This window comes from Nicotiana sylvestris, chromosome 2 (assembly GCF_000393655.2).
Source record: "Nicotiana sylvestris chromosome 2, ASM39365v2, whole genome shotgun sequence".
NCBI lineage: Eukaryota > Viridiplantae > Streptophyta > Magnoliopsida > Solanales > Solanaceae > Nicotiana > Nicotiana sylvestris.
Window position 1 is genome coordinate 49,998,528 of NC_091058.1, and position 13,891 is coordinate 50,012,418.

The following is a 13,891-nucleotide window of genomic DNA, read 5'->3' on the forward strand; positions in this document are numbered from 1 at the left end:
TGGGAGAGGTGGAGTATTCATCTCCACTACCTTCAGATGAGCCCTCAAACAACCCAAAAGATACATTTACTTACGCTTGGGCAGTGGGGGAAGGTGGAGGAGTGTCTCTTAGTCTGTTTCTCTCCGGCTAGTTAGGGATGTACTCTGGGATTGAGTCTGAAGATATATCCTAGGAGGGCTCGTATTCACTCCCAGACTGGTCAATGGCCCTATCAGCAGCTTTAATGAGCTTCCTTGTGTTTTTAATGTTTTGCCGGGCTTGGGGAGTCAATCTTAGCATATTTTGTTTCCCTCTCCGGGAGGATTCTCCTCTACCAGCTTGTTTAGAACCCTGGCCTCTTTGTTTCACCATTGTCTGCAAACATCAGTCATTAAACTTGTTAGTATCCAGAAAGACAGTGAAGTTCACAGTTGCAGGAAATAAAATGTTGCAGGCAGTATCAAATGTTGCAGAGTGCTGACCGCACAAATGTAGTGCGACCGCACTGAGGCAAATGCGGACCGCACAAAATGCCAATGTAGTCTGCACATAGGTGGGGTTTAGACTATCCACTCTCTGAATAATTGCTCCGCGGACCGCACAAAATGGCAATGCGGTCCGCATTGAGGCACCGCGGACCGCACAAAATGCAATGCTGTCGCGGTCCTCAATGATCAGGCTTCAGGACTTTTAGCAATGCCGTCCGCACAAAATTCCATTGCGGACCGCACAAGGGCACCGCAGACCACACAATTTCCACCGCGGTTCGCACTAAGTGCCCATTCACAACACTAACTTAGGGTTTAAGAAATGTTCACGTTTAAGTCCATTTTTCATCTAAGAAAGGTCCCTAAGTGTATGCCCAGTGTTTTAACTACCTAAGTCTACATTAAACAAGAAAATAACTAACCTAATTGTACCAAATTGAAAGAAATATGGGAAGACCACAAGAAAAGCTAAGAAAATAAAAATTTAATGAAAAATAATAAAATTAACAATTGCAAAGAGATGAAAGTACCAGAAGTAAGATGTTGTGATGATGATTAGGCCTTAGTGATCAGTTATGTGCAATAAGTGGGAATGAACAGTAATTTTTAAAGCTCTGAGAGTTGAAAGATCGAAAAGTTCAAAATGAGGGCCTCAAGTACTATTTATAGAAAAAGTCTTGGGGCCCATCTCACCTACCCAATGCGGACCACAAAAAATGCAGTGCGGTCCACACCACACAACCTTAGACAAAGTTTGAGGAGGCAACCCACTGCGGTCCGCACAAAATGCTTTGCGGCCACAGTGGTCCACCGCGGACCGCACAAAATGTAATGCGGCCGCAGTGGCAAACTTTAGAGACTTGGTATTTTCATCCATCATCAGTGCGGTCCACACTAATTTTGTGCCCCCCGCACTGAGTTCTTTGCGGCCGCACACAATGTAGTGCGGTCCACATTGAAAACTTCAGAGACGAAAAACAATTTTTCCACCATGTCCTGCACTGCATCAACACAAACCTGTAACATCTCACAACCAGTCAGTCCAAAAATAAATCCTACCCTACAATGAAAATCAAAGAAAAACAAGAAGAAAAACACATGGGTTGCCTCCCAAGAAGCGCTTGATTTAACGTCGCGGTATGACGCAGGTTACCATCGAATCATTTGAGATGAAGAAGTGCCACCACGTGGCTGTCATCAATTTTTCCCAAGTAGTGCTTGACTCTATGCCCATTTACTCTGAAAACTTCCCCATTTTTGTTCTTTAAATCAAGTGCACCAAACGGGTCACACACACCACTTCAAAAGGTCCACTCCATTTTAACTTAAGCTTTCTCGAAAACAGACGTGACCGAATGTTGAACAAGAGAACCAAATCACCCACTTTGAACTCCTTGCTTGAGCATATTTATCATGAAGGTAATTCATCTTGTCCTTGTACAAGGAAGAACTGGAGTAGGCATGGAATCGGAATTCATCAAGTTCATTAAGCTACTCCACACGAAGATTGGCTGCAACATCCCATTCAATATTTAGCTTCCTCAAAGCCCACATGGCCTTGTCCTCTAACTCAACCGGTAGATGGAAATCTTTCCCAAACACCAACCAATAGGGTGACATATCAATCAGGGTCTTGTAAGCAGTCCTATAAGCCCATAGAGCGTCATCCATCTTTTTTGACCAATCGGTCTTATTAGCATTGACCTTCTTTGACAATATGCTTTTGATTTCCCTGTTGGAGACTTCAACTTGACCACTTGCTTGAGGATGATAGGAAGTAGAAACCTTGTTGATTGATACCATACTTTGCAAGCAAAGTGTCAAAAGCTCTATTGCAAAAATGAGACCCCCTATTACTTATGATTGCACGAGGAGTACCAAACCTTGTAAAAATGGTCTTTTTGAGAAATGCAACAACATTCCGGGCCTCATTGTTGGGCAAAGCCATGACTTCAACCCACTTTGAGACATAGTCAACCTCCACAAGTATGTATGTGTTCCCACACGAGCTAACAAATGGGCCCATAAAATCAACGCCCCATACATAAAAAATATCAACCTCAAGAATGGTATTGAGAGGCATCTCATCTTTCTTCGAAATTCCACCCGCTCTTTGACATTCATCACACCTATTCACTAGTTCACTTGCATCTTTGTACAAAGTTGGCCAATAAAACCCACAACTAAGAACTTTGGAAGCCGTCCTCGCCCCACCATGATGGCCACCATAGGGAGAGGAATGACAAGCTTCCAAGCTACTCAATTGCTCTTCCTCTGGAACACACCTTCAGATCACACCATCCATGCAATTCTTTAACAAGTACGGCTCATCCCAATAGAAATCCAAACTATCCCATTTGAGCTTCTTCCTTTGGTTAGAAGAGAGTTCATAAGGAATTATACCAGTCACAAGGAAGTTAGCAACATCACCAACCATGGCATACCATTCATCGATACCGAAAGGCGTTGTTCGTCGAGAAATGAATCATTTATCTCTAGGCCATCACGAGGCCTCCCCTCCTCCTCCAAGCGGTACAAGTGGTCCGCCACTTGGTTCTCACTACCCTTCTGGTCCACAATCTCCAAATCAAAATCTTGAAGTAGTAAGACCCATCGTATCAGTCTAGGTTTGGAATCCTTCGTCGTCATCAAGTACCTGAGTGCGGCATGGTCAGTATGGATTATGACCTTGGCACCCATGAGATACGACTGAAATTTCTCCATTGCGAACACAATAGCCAAAAGTTCTTTCTCGGTCACCGTGTAGTTCACTTGAGCATCATTTATTGTCTTGCTCACATAGTACATCGGATGAAACATTTTGTTCACTCTTTGACCCAAAATTGCCCCAATCGCAATATCACTCGCATCACTCATGAGCTCAAAGAGTAAGCTCTAATTAGGTGCGGTAATGATAGGAGTGTGGTCAAATTTTGCTTGAGAAGTTCAAAGGCTTGCATACATTTATCGTCAAACACGAACTTAGCATCTTTTTCCAATAGCTTGCACAAAGGATTCACCACCTTCGAAAAGTCTTTAATAAATCTCCGGTAGAACCCCGCATGCCCAAGAAAACTTCGAACTCCCTTGACAAAAATAGGGGGAGGTAGACTTGAAATCACATCAATTTTTGCTTTGTCTACCTCACTACCATGCTTTGAAATTTTATACCGAAGAACTATGCCCTCTTCCACCATAAAGTGGCATTTCTCCCAATTGAGAACAAGATTGGTTTCTTCACTACGGGCCAAAACTCTATCAAGATTCTTCTAGATTTCATCAAATGAGTCTCCCACAACACTAAAGTCATCCATGAACACCTCCAAAATGTCTTCCACCATATCGATGAAAATGGACATCATACACCGCTGAAATGTAGTCGGTGCATTACACAATCCAAAAGGCATCCTAGAGAAAGCAAAGGTGCCATATGGACAAGTGAATGTGGTCTTCTCCTGATCTTCCGGAGCAATCAAGATTTGGTTGTACCCAGAATAACCATCCAAGAAACAGTAGAAGGCACGCCCAGCAAGTCGGTCTAACATCTGATCAAGAAAAGGCAAAGGAAAGTGATCCTTGCGGGTCACTTTATTCAACTTGCGGTAATCCATGCATACCCTCCAACCGGTGACGGTTCTGGTGGGAATCAACTCATTTTGTGAATTTGCAACTATGGTCATGCCACCCTTCTTCTGTACACATTGCACCGGTGAAGTCCAAGAGCTATCTGAGATGGGGTACACAACCCCGACATCCAACCACTTGATCACCTCATTTTTTCACAACTTCTTGCATTGCCTCGTTCAACCTCCTTTGATGCTCCAAGGAGGGTTTTGCATCATCTTCCAGAATAATTTTGTGCATATAGAATGCGGGGCTTATTCCCTGAATATCAGCTAAAGTTTATCCAATTGCCTTTTTCCGCTTTTGAAGCACCGCCAATGTGGCATCAACCTACATATTAGTAAGACAAGAGGAAAGAATAACTGGCAAAGTAGAATTTGAGCCTAAGAACTCATACCTGAGGTGTGGATGCAACGGTTTCAACTCCAACACCGGAGGCTCCTCAATTGAAGGTTTTGTTGGTGGTGTCTTCCTATTTTCAAGGTCCAAAGATAATTTCCTAGGCTCATAAGAGTAAGAGCCCATTCCATGTAAAGCATTCATGCACTCCACTCGGCCCTCATCATTATTGACATCAAGATTCAACAGTACAACCTCCAATGGGTCCTCCACATTGATCATTGCACTGGTGTTATCCACTATCACTGTTGTGACAAGGTGCACAAAAGAGCACACCTCGGTACTGTTAGGATGCTTCATTGATTTGCACACATGAAAGACCACCTTTTCATCACCCACCCAGAAGGTGAGTTCCCCTGCTTCCATATAAACTAAGGCCTTCCCCGTAGCAAGGAAAGGTCTCCCCAATATGATAGGCACTTCATATTCTACTTCACAGTCCAAGATCAAAAAGTCAGCTGACAAGATAAATTTGTCCACCCGGACAAGCACATCATCAATAATACCCAATGGTCTCTTCATCGTTCTATCCTCCTTTATAATCTCATGAAAGTCCGCCTAGGTTGCCCAATACCCAAAGATTTGAAAACTGAGTAGGGCATCAAATTGATACTAGCCCCCCAGTCACATAGAGCTTTGGCAAAATCGACACTCCCAATGGTGCAAGGAATGGTGAAAGCACCGAGATCTTCAAGCTTCGGGGCCATTGAATGCACTATTGCACTAACTTGGTGAGTCATTTTTATAGTTTCACAATCCATAGACCAATTCTTTGTCACCAAGTCCTTCATGAATTTAGCATAGCCCTGCATTTGTTCAAGAGCCTCCACCAAAGGCACATTAATGGATAAACTCTTCATCATGTCAATGAACTTTTTAAACCGATTCTCATTTTTCTACTTCGCGAGCCTTTGAGGATAAGGTGGAGGTGGCCTTGGCAAAGGAGCCTTGACTTTAGGCACAACCGGCTCTGGAATATATATTATGTATTCCCTAGACGGGTTTACATCATTATGAGTTTCCACCTCGGTACCTTGAATATCAATCCTCACTTCGTCATTCACATTTTCATCAATCACATTTTTGAACCACCAAATGAACTTCATCTTCTTGCAACTCAACATCATCACTCAAACGTTGCTTTTGTTTGGAGGCATTCACATCATCGCCTCGTCCACTCTTTGTAGTTACCGCCATAACATGATTGTTCCCACCCTTCGGGTTCACTACCGTATCACTTGGTAGAACACCCTTAGGGCGAGTGTTCAAAGACTGTGAGATTTGGCCCAACTGAACCTCTAAATTCCTAATTGAGGTATTGTGAGAAGTCAACTGAGCATCGAAATCCGCACTATTTTTCATCATTTGTTCGAACATCATTTCAATTCTCCCCATGTCATTGCTAGAAGAACTGGGAACTTGAGATGGAAAGGGGGTGGATTGTTCGGTTGTTGGTACATTGGGGGCCTTTGAAAACCTTGCCCCTGATTTCCTTGGTTTCCATTATTCCATCCACCTTGATTGTTGTTGCCACCACAATTGTTATTACCATTCCAATTTTCTTGATTTTTTTGATTGTTATTCTGATTTCCCCAGTTGGAGTTTTGGTTGTTGTTCCCCTAATTACCATTGTCTTGTTGTTGTTTATTGCCCCAATTGCCTTGGGGTCTCCATTGTTGCTGGTTGGAAGAATTGCCCCTTTGGCCTTGATAATTATTCACGTATTGCACCTCTTCACTCTGTCCATCAAAACTATCATCTTGAAATCCACCGCAATCATTGTCAAATTGCTCTGAATTCCCTTGGTTTTGTTGACCTCTTTGTATTCTTTTGTTGACAAGCATGTTAACACCCTCCATGGAATTCACTTAGCGAGGATTTTGAACTTGTTACAACTGTGCCTTTGCTAGTTGGTTCATAGTAATTGTCAACTCAGCTATAGCCTTCCCATGATCATGTAACTCCTTGTGCAAATGAGTGATCGTGGGGTCACCCTGGGGCACGTTGGCTCTACTTTGCCACACAGAAAAAGTGTGAGCCATCACGTCAAGAATGTCACAAGCCTCATCATAAGATAGTTTCATAAAATTTCCCCCAGCAAGTTGGTTCACTATGCATTGGTTTGTTGTGTTAATGCCCCGGTAAAAGGTTTGTTGGATCATCGCCTCAGTCATATCATTATTGGGGCATTCCTTCACCATTGTTCTATAACTCTCCCAAATCTCATGCAAAGGTACAGTGGGCTCTTGCTTGAAGGCCAATATCTAATCTCTCAATGCAGCTATATGCCCCGGTGAGAATTTTTTTGCAATGAACTTATCCGATAACGCATCCCAAGTAGTGATGGAATGGTTAAGAAGTTGCTCAAGCCAATCAAGTGCTTTCCCTCTAAGTGAAAATGGGAAGAGTCTCAACCGCAATGCATCCTCAGACACATTAGTTTGCTTGCTCCCCAAACATGTATCCACGAACCCCTTGAGATGTTTGTAAGCATTTTGATTTGCAGCGCCTGTAAAATACCCACGCTGCTCCAGCAATGTCAACATCACATTGGTTATTTGAAAATTGCTCGCCCGGATTCGGGGTGGGACAATAGCACTTGCATATCCTTGGTTCGGAAGCACTCTAGGAGCCACTCTTGGAGGTGGGGGGGAGGGTCTGGAATATTATCATTGGCCTGGCGGCCTCTCCTTTGTCCGTGAGGCACAACATGAACCTCATCTTCAACATTATCATCTACTTCCTCCCCCGACGGAATATATCCAAGAGGTGCATTGTTTAAGTTCGCTGCCATTTTGTACCTGAAGTTGTGACACAAACAAATTGGTAACACAGAAGGAAAGAAGAACAATACACAAAACTATTCAGATAGATAGCCAAGACTGTTAGCTCCCTGACAACGACAACAAAAAGTGATCAAGGCCAACCCTGCACTACTATTGAGTAGCGAGAGAGGTCGAAGTAGCTTTTACCCGATTAAGGTTAGGATCGATTTCCACAGGGAGCTAGAAGTTGGAGTCGGGTGTCTATCTAAAGTGGAGTTGTGTATTTGCTCTTAATTGCACTTATAAACATTTTCGGTTTTGATTTAATTCTAATTGTATAGAACAACAATGATCAATTAAACTAAAATAAGCTAAGATTAAACTATTGCGAGTTGTTCAAATAATTAAAAGGCACTAGGGTAGTGACTTTCGCCTAGGTGGTCAATTGACGGATACTTGAGTCTAAGACATGATTGTTTCATTTGGGTGGTATGATATAACCATTGCACAATTCTATTCACTCTACACCTCTCGGTAATTAGAGTGATTTTTCCCGAATTGACTTTCTCAAGACCAATTGGGTATGCAAATTTGCACAAACAATCAAGGTTCAAGTCGGGTATTACTATCTCTAGGTTTAACCCTTTAATTGGGGCTAACAATCTCTTGAGTACGCCCCAATTCCTTGTTGGACCAATTTCAGAGACTTGGGCTCTCTTTCTCAAGAAGAGCCAAAGTCAACTAAATACAAACTAGTGTTTGCAACCACTAATTCAACAATTAAACATGAAATTAGTCCAAATATCAAACACCCATAATCAATCAAGCCCTAAAACACAAGACCCATCAATTACCCACACTAGGGTTGAGCCACGACCCTAGCTTATGGGTCTAGCTACTCATAATTAGAGAAGAAAACAAAGAAATAGATGAAGAAAAACTCATATTAATTAATTGCTAAATTAAACTTGAAGATTCAATGTCGAAATAAAGCTAAAATTACTCAAAACAGCTAAATATATCGAAGTCATGAGCGCAGCCTTCAGTACAAACTATCTGATGACCTAAAAATGGGAAAAAGCTATTTATACTAAGCTAAAAAATCTGGACAAAAATACCCCTGCGGGGCTAGTGCGGACCACACAAAATCACGTGCGCCGCACTAAGTCTCTTGACTTGACTCTGAACTTGGGCAATGTAGACCGCACAAAATCGAGTGCAGCTGCAGTGGCTTCTAGTACGGTCCGCATGAAATGGAGCGTGGACTGCATTGGGCTTCAATCCTCAACTGGAAACTCTCTGAACTCTAGCCTCTGCGGACCACACTAAATCGAGTGCGGCCACAGTGACTCCAATGTGGACCGTAGAAAATCAAGTGCGGCCGCATTGCCCTTTTTGCTTGAGTTGCATACTCTCTGAACTTTACTTGTGCGGACCACACAGAATGGTGTGCGGCCGCACTGGCCCTGTTTGACTGAGCTTTGCCTTGTTTTGGTACATGTGCAAGTTTCACTCCTTTTTGAGTTGGATTTTGACATCTTGTCACCTTGTTGATCAAACCTGCAATCAAGCACAACTTGTGAGTCTTTTGGGACTATTTTGTACACATTTCTAATCAAAACTTAAGCATGAAGGAGTATAAAATGCATCATAATTCCCAGTTATCACGTGCTAATGAGGCACAGGTTGCTCGGTTCATTTGGTCAGGCTAATTGCAGTTGAGTAGAGTGGATAACTCTCGAGAATGGTTCTAATGTGTTCCAGATTTTACATGTAATAATTGGAGATTTTCAAGTTGTAATTTTTTTTGGCTAGAAGCTGAGGTTTGCATTAGAGGGTGTCAAGACTTGTGGCACTTCTATATCAACTATGGGATTCTTTTAATCAACATCAAGAAGGTGAAGGCAACGAATTTAGATTCGCAGGAAGTCTCTTCAGAGTAAATATGTTACATCCCGTACCTTAGCATTAGGATGTGCCGTAGTAAATCCACACGAGTTCGAAGGGATTAACAGGAGTATTTTATAGGAAGCAGTTTAAGTAGGTGGGAGTACAACAGTAGCGATCTGGCGAGTCATAAAGACTGGGAATATTGCTAGGCATAAAAGGTATTATAAATAAAAGTTGAGATTGTATAGAGGTGATTAGGTAGTTGTTATTTCTGATTTTTAATAATGGAAGAGAACTAATATCAGAACATAATTTCGTCCAAATATTTTTGTTAGATATTATATTAGTGTGGTATTTTCTTTTAAGTGGAATATTTTAGGAAAAGTTTTATAAGTATAATTTTGGATAGTTACCGTTATTACTATTTTCGGATATGGTAAATTATACACATAATATAAGAAAGTTATGAGATTTTCTTTATTGTAAAGATAGAAATTATTTTTCTCATAAGAAAATAAGGTTGTCTTTTACCATTTTAAGAACTAAGCTACTCTTTATATGAGATTAGAAAAATTAGAAATTGAGAAAATAAATTTATTTTTACATGGATATTCTAATGAAACAATAGTGTATGTATTTATTTTATATGGTACCAAAATGACCATGATAGTAAGTTATATATATATGGTGTGTTAAAAGTGAGTAGTATTTTAAGTAATTTGAGATAATTCTTAATTACGTGGATAATTTTTTATATATATTAAATACTAAAATATGGGGATAAGTATAGACATATCTTGCATTGGTAAGCACTTCCTGTCACAAGTATAGCACTTCCACCGCCAATACATGGCTAGGTGGAAGCCAAACAGTGAATGCATGGTCGTAAGTTTATTCTAGATCAAGGATACATACCAATGCAATTATACGTTGTCTCTTTCATATATTTAAATTCTAGATATTCCCTGGTGATCAACATTGTGTCTATTAATTGTCTTCCTTAAATATAAGCATTCTGCATGACAACAATAAGTTGGCCAATCACCTTTTTTTTATCTTTCTATGAGTGGCTGAAGTCCCTCAATTCTTTCTCTAGCCCTAGCAAGTATTAATGTGATATATGTAGCACAAAATTCTTCATAAAACAAAATACTCAAAAGTGATTAAAGTCATTCATTATTTTCATAAGATTTACATTTCTTCTAAAGGTACGTTAAAAGATAAAGCATTAAACATATAGTATTATCTTTGTAAAATTTGGTTTGCTACTGGGATGCTCTGTTGGAAATGAGTAGGTCGTTGTTGTTTACAAGAAGCCACAGAAATATTTATTAAGATGTAAGTGAGTGGACACTCCTAAGCAGGTCCTTGTTTATTACTGTATTATTATCAAGATGGTTGTACTATTTAAAGAAGCATTCAGATTTTCCTGACTGAACTTTCAGATAACCTCAAAATGAGATACCGAGTCCCACTGAAAAAGTTGTGAAGAAGGTGAATTGGGAGAAGAGGTGAAATAGTAAGAGGACATTTAAATTTAAATATCTGGAGAGTATCATTTTCTGGTGGATTGTAAAATTCTACTGAGAACAAGACTTTCTATTATCGATCATGTTTCGTCTGGTACTACAATTCTATTTATGGTGAGAACTCTAGTTTGTTATGAGAAGAAGTCACGAACTACTGAGAAATCGTGTTTCATTCGAGCTCCTTTCTTCTCCATTCTTATTGTCAAGATAGTCACCTCAGGTATGTGAAGGCTAAGCCCTTCCTTCATTTTGGCATGATCTTGTCATTACTCAAGTTTGATAACGAAGCATAATGAAAAATGCATATCCCAAAATTTACGTATATTTTGCTGGTCTCGCAAGTTACAATATTCTCTTTATCGAGACTTCATATTCATTTGAGTATTTCACTCTTCCAGTCAGGAGATCAGAGAGTTTATATATACAGTTTAAAGTATTTTCATTACCATCGAGCTATAATCGATGGGCAGGCCCCTATTAGACAACCTCTGATCAGATGGTAAGTTATATACCGAGCCTACTGTGGCCGAACGCTTATGAGCGAGCCCAGTTGGTCGAGATACAGAGCCTAGTATGGTCGAGCGCTTATGAGCGAGCCTACTACGGCAGAGCAGTTATCTATATATATATATATATATATATATATATATATATATATATATATATATATATATATATACACCGAGCCTTATAGGGTCGGACAACTATTTTACTTACTATATTGAGAGAGTTGAGTCGGTATCAGCAGTTAAGTATATCTTTAGATTATCTTTGACTTCCAGCTACTTGTAGTTATTATATTATTAGTTCAGTTTCAACTTTCAGTATATTGCCTTACATACTCAGTACATTGACGTCCTTTTGTTGGGGATGCTGTATTCCATGCCCGCAGGTATAGACAAACAGTTTGACGATCCCTCATTGCAGGCGAGATTGGCATTCAGCAAAAGATCATAAAGACTCCACCTCATTCAGAGTGTAGCCGAGTCTATGAGTCATCATGTCAGAGTTTTACTACAAACTTATGGGTTAGCCGATACCCTGTCCCATTTTATGTCAAATAATCTTAGAGGCTTTGTAGATATAGAGGTTTATTATGTACAATATGTCAGATGCCTTGATGGCCTGTTATGCCCCGCAATATTACGTCAATATTACGTCCTACAGTATTAAGTTACGATAGTGTTCTACCCAGCAGTATTACATTACGGTAATGTTACGCTTCGCAGTAATAAGTTACGATAGTGTTGCACCCTGTAGTATTGTACGTTGAATTTGTCATAAGGTAATTGAAATCAGTCCAAAGAAAAGATTATTTGGGGATTATAAGGATCATAAGTGATGAGTAAATTCGTGAAGGTAAGATGGTACGTAAAATCGAAGAAAACGAATTTTGTCAAAGTTTGGCATTTTGGGATAAAATACGGGCCGAGCGTTAATACTCAATATTTATGGACTAGTACCATACAAGGTACTACATGACCATGATAGTAAGGTGTACAAGGTATGTTAAAAGAGAATAGTATTTAATTAAGTTGAGATAATTTTTAAAATTATACGGGTAATTAATTAATTACCGGGTAACAGAATATTACCCAGTTAACTAATAAGCGGACAAAACTTAATTAATTATCACAACCAAAACGTGGCATCTATATGAGAATTAATTAAGAGGACTCTTAGAGTCATTATATTATGTGGCAAGAAATGAGAATGTGCGGTGTAGCTGAGTCTTAAAAAAATGAGTCATTCCATTCATTAAAGAATATGCTCAACTATTTTCCACCACTTTCTTAATACAACAAAATCTCATGTATGCCTACCAATATTTTGGGGGATATATAATAACAGTACCTTATTGTAAAGGTACTAGTAAGAATGATAGATTTCTTTATGTTTCCAAGTGAACTAGCCGTTATTACGAGAGTTGATAGTTGTTCTGGAATGGCTTCGTAAAATTTACCAAGTCTCAGTTCTTGTCATGATTGGTTTTGTTTAACAAGATTTGAGGAGAATAAGTTGACCAAGTAACTAGTTTTCAGCAAAAGAATTCGTACAAAAGTTATACTACGTAATAACAACGGAATTTGCAATTTAAAGAGAGTCCGATACAATCTTTCTCAAGAGAATCGACTCAGGTATGTTAAGACTATCCCTTCTTTCTTTTGGCATGATCCATACGATATGAACGAAACGTGCAAATGCACAAACTCCATAAGTGACACTACTCATAAAAGTAATAGAAATATCTATGTTCTTTAATTCCCATGTGTCATAATATTTTATCATCTGTTCATGGGTCTCAGAAAAATACAAAAGTTGAAAAGATGTTACTTTATGATATTGCTCAAGAGGCAAAGTGGTCTTATGGCCTTCTGAATGATTTTATTGATGTACGTTTCATGCATTGCATCATGTGCATTGACCCATAACCAGATGGCGTTATATACGCGTATATATGTAAATATATGTATATGAGATATGGGAAAAGGTTACGACGTTATATACGCACCACCACCTGATCAGCTGGTATATGATGATGATGTTGCCCATAGTGGCCGAATTATAATTCAAACGGCGTTATATACACATATATATGTAAATATGATTCAAACGGCATTATATACGCGTATATATGTATGTATATATGTATATGGGATATGGGAAAGGTTATGGCGTTATATACGCACCACCACCTGATCAGCTGGTATACGATGATGATTTTGCCCACAATGGCCGATATGATATGATGGGATGCCCTCAGGGGCTGATGATGTTATGAGACATATACCTATGCACGACATGACATTCATACGTATATGCATGACACTAAAAGTATTTCATGATTTACAGAGCTATTCAGACTTACAGGTTGGGTCAAGTACTCTATATTTCTTCCATGTCTGTTATGTATTTATTTATGTGCCTTACATACTCGGTACATTTTTCGTACTGACGTCCCTTTTGCATGGGGACGTTGCGTTTCATGCCCGCAGGTCCCGATAGACAGGTCGAGAGCCCTCCAAGTAGGCTATCAGCTCAGCGAAAGATGTTGGTGCGCTCCATTTGCTTCGGAGTTGCTTGTTTGGTTAGTATGATCTAGACGTTTATTGTTTGGTAAGGCGGGACTCTATCACGACCTTTATGACATTTATGCACGCTTAGAGGCTTGTAGACATATGTCGTATATGTGAAAGATTATACGGCCCTATCGGC

At 39.8% G+C, this 13,891-nt stretch overlaps 1 protein-coding gene across 1 annotated transcript in view; it reads right to left on the bottom strand.

The window, feature by feature from the left end:
* Window positions 1-6,755: 6,755 nt before the first annotated feature.
* LOC138884902 (uncharacterized) overlaps window positions 6,756-13,891 on the bottom strand; it is a 53,635-nt gene continuing 46,499 nt past the window's right edge. The window contains exons 5-6 of the mRNA XM_070165766.1: window positions 7,208-7,292; window positions 6,756-6,935 (exon numbers count right to left, since the gene is read on the bottom strand). Coding sequence (XP_070021867.1) covers window positions 6,756-6,935; window positions 7,208-7,292 — 265 coding nt within the window. The remainder of the gene's footprint in view (window positions 6,936-7,207; window positions 7,293-13,891) is intronic.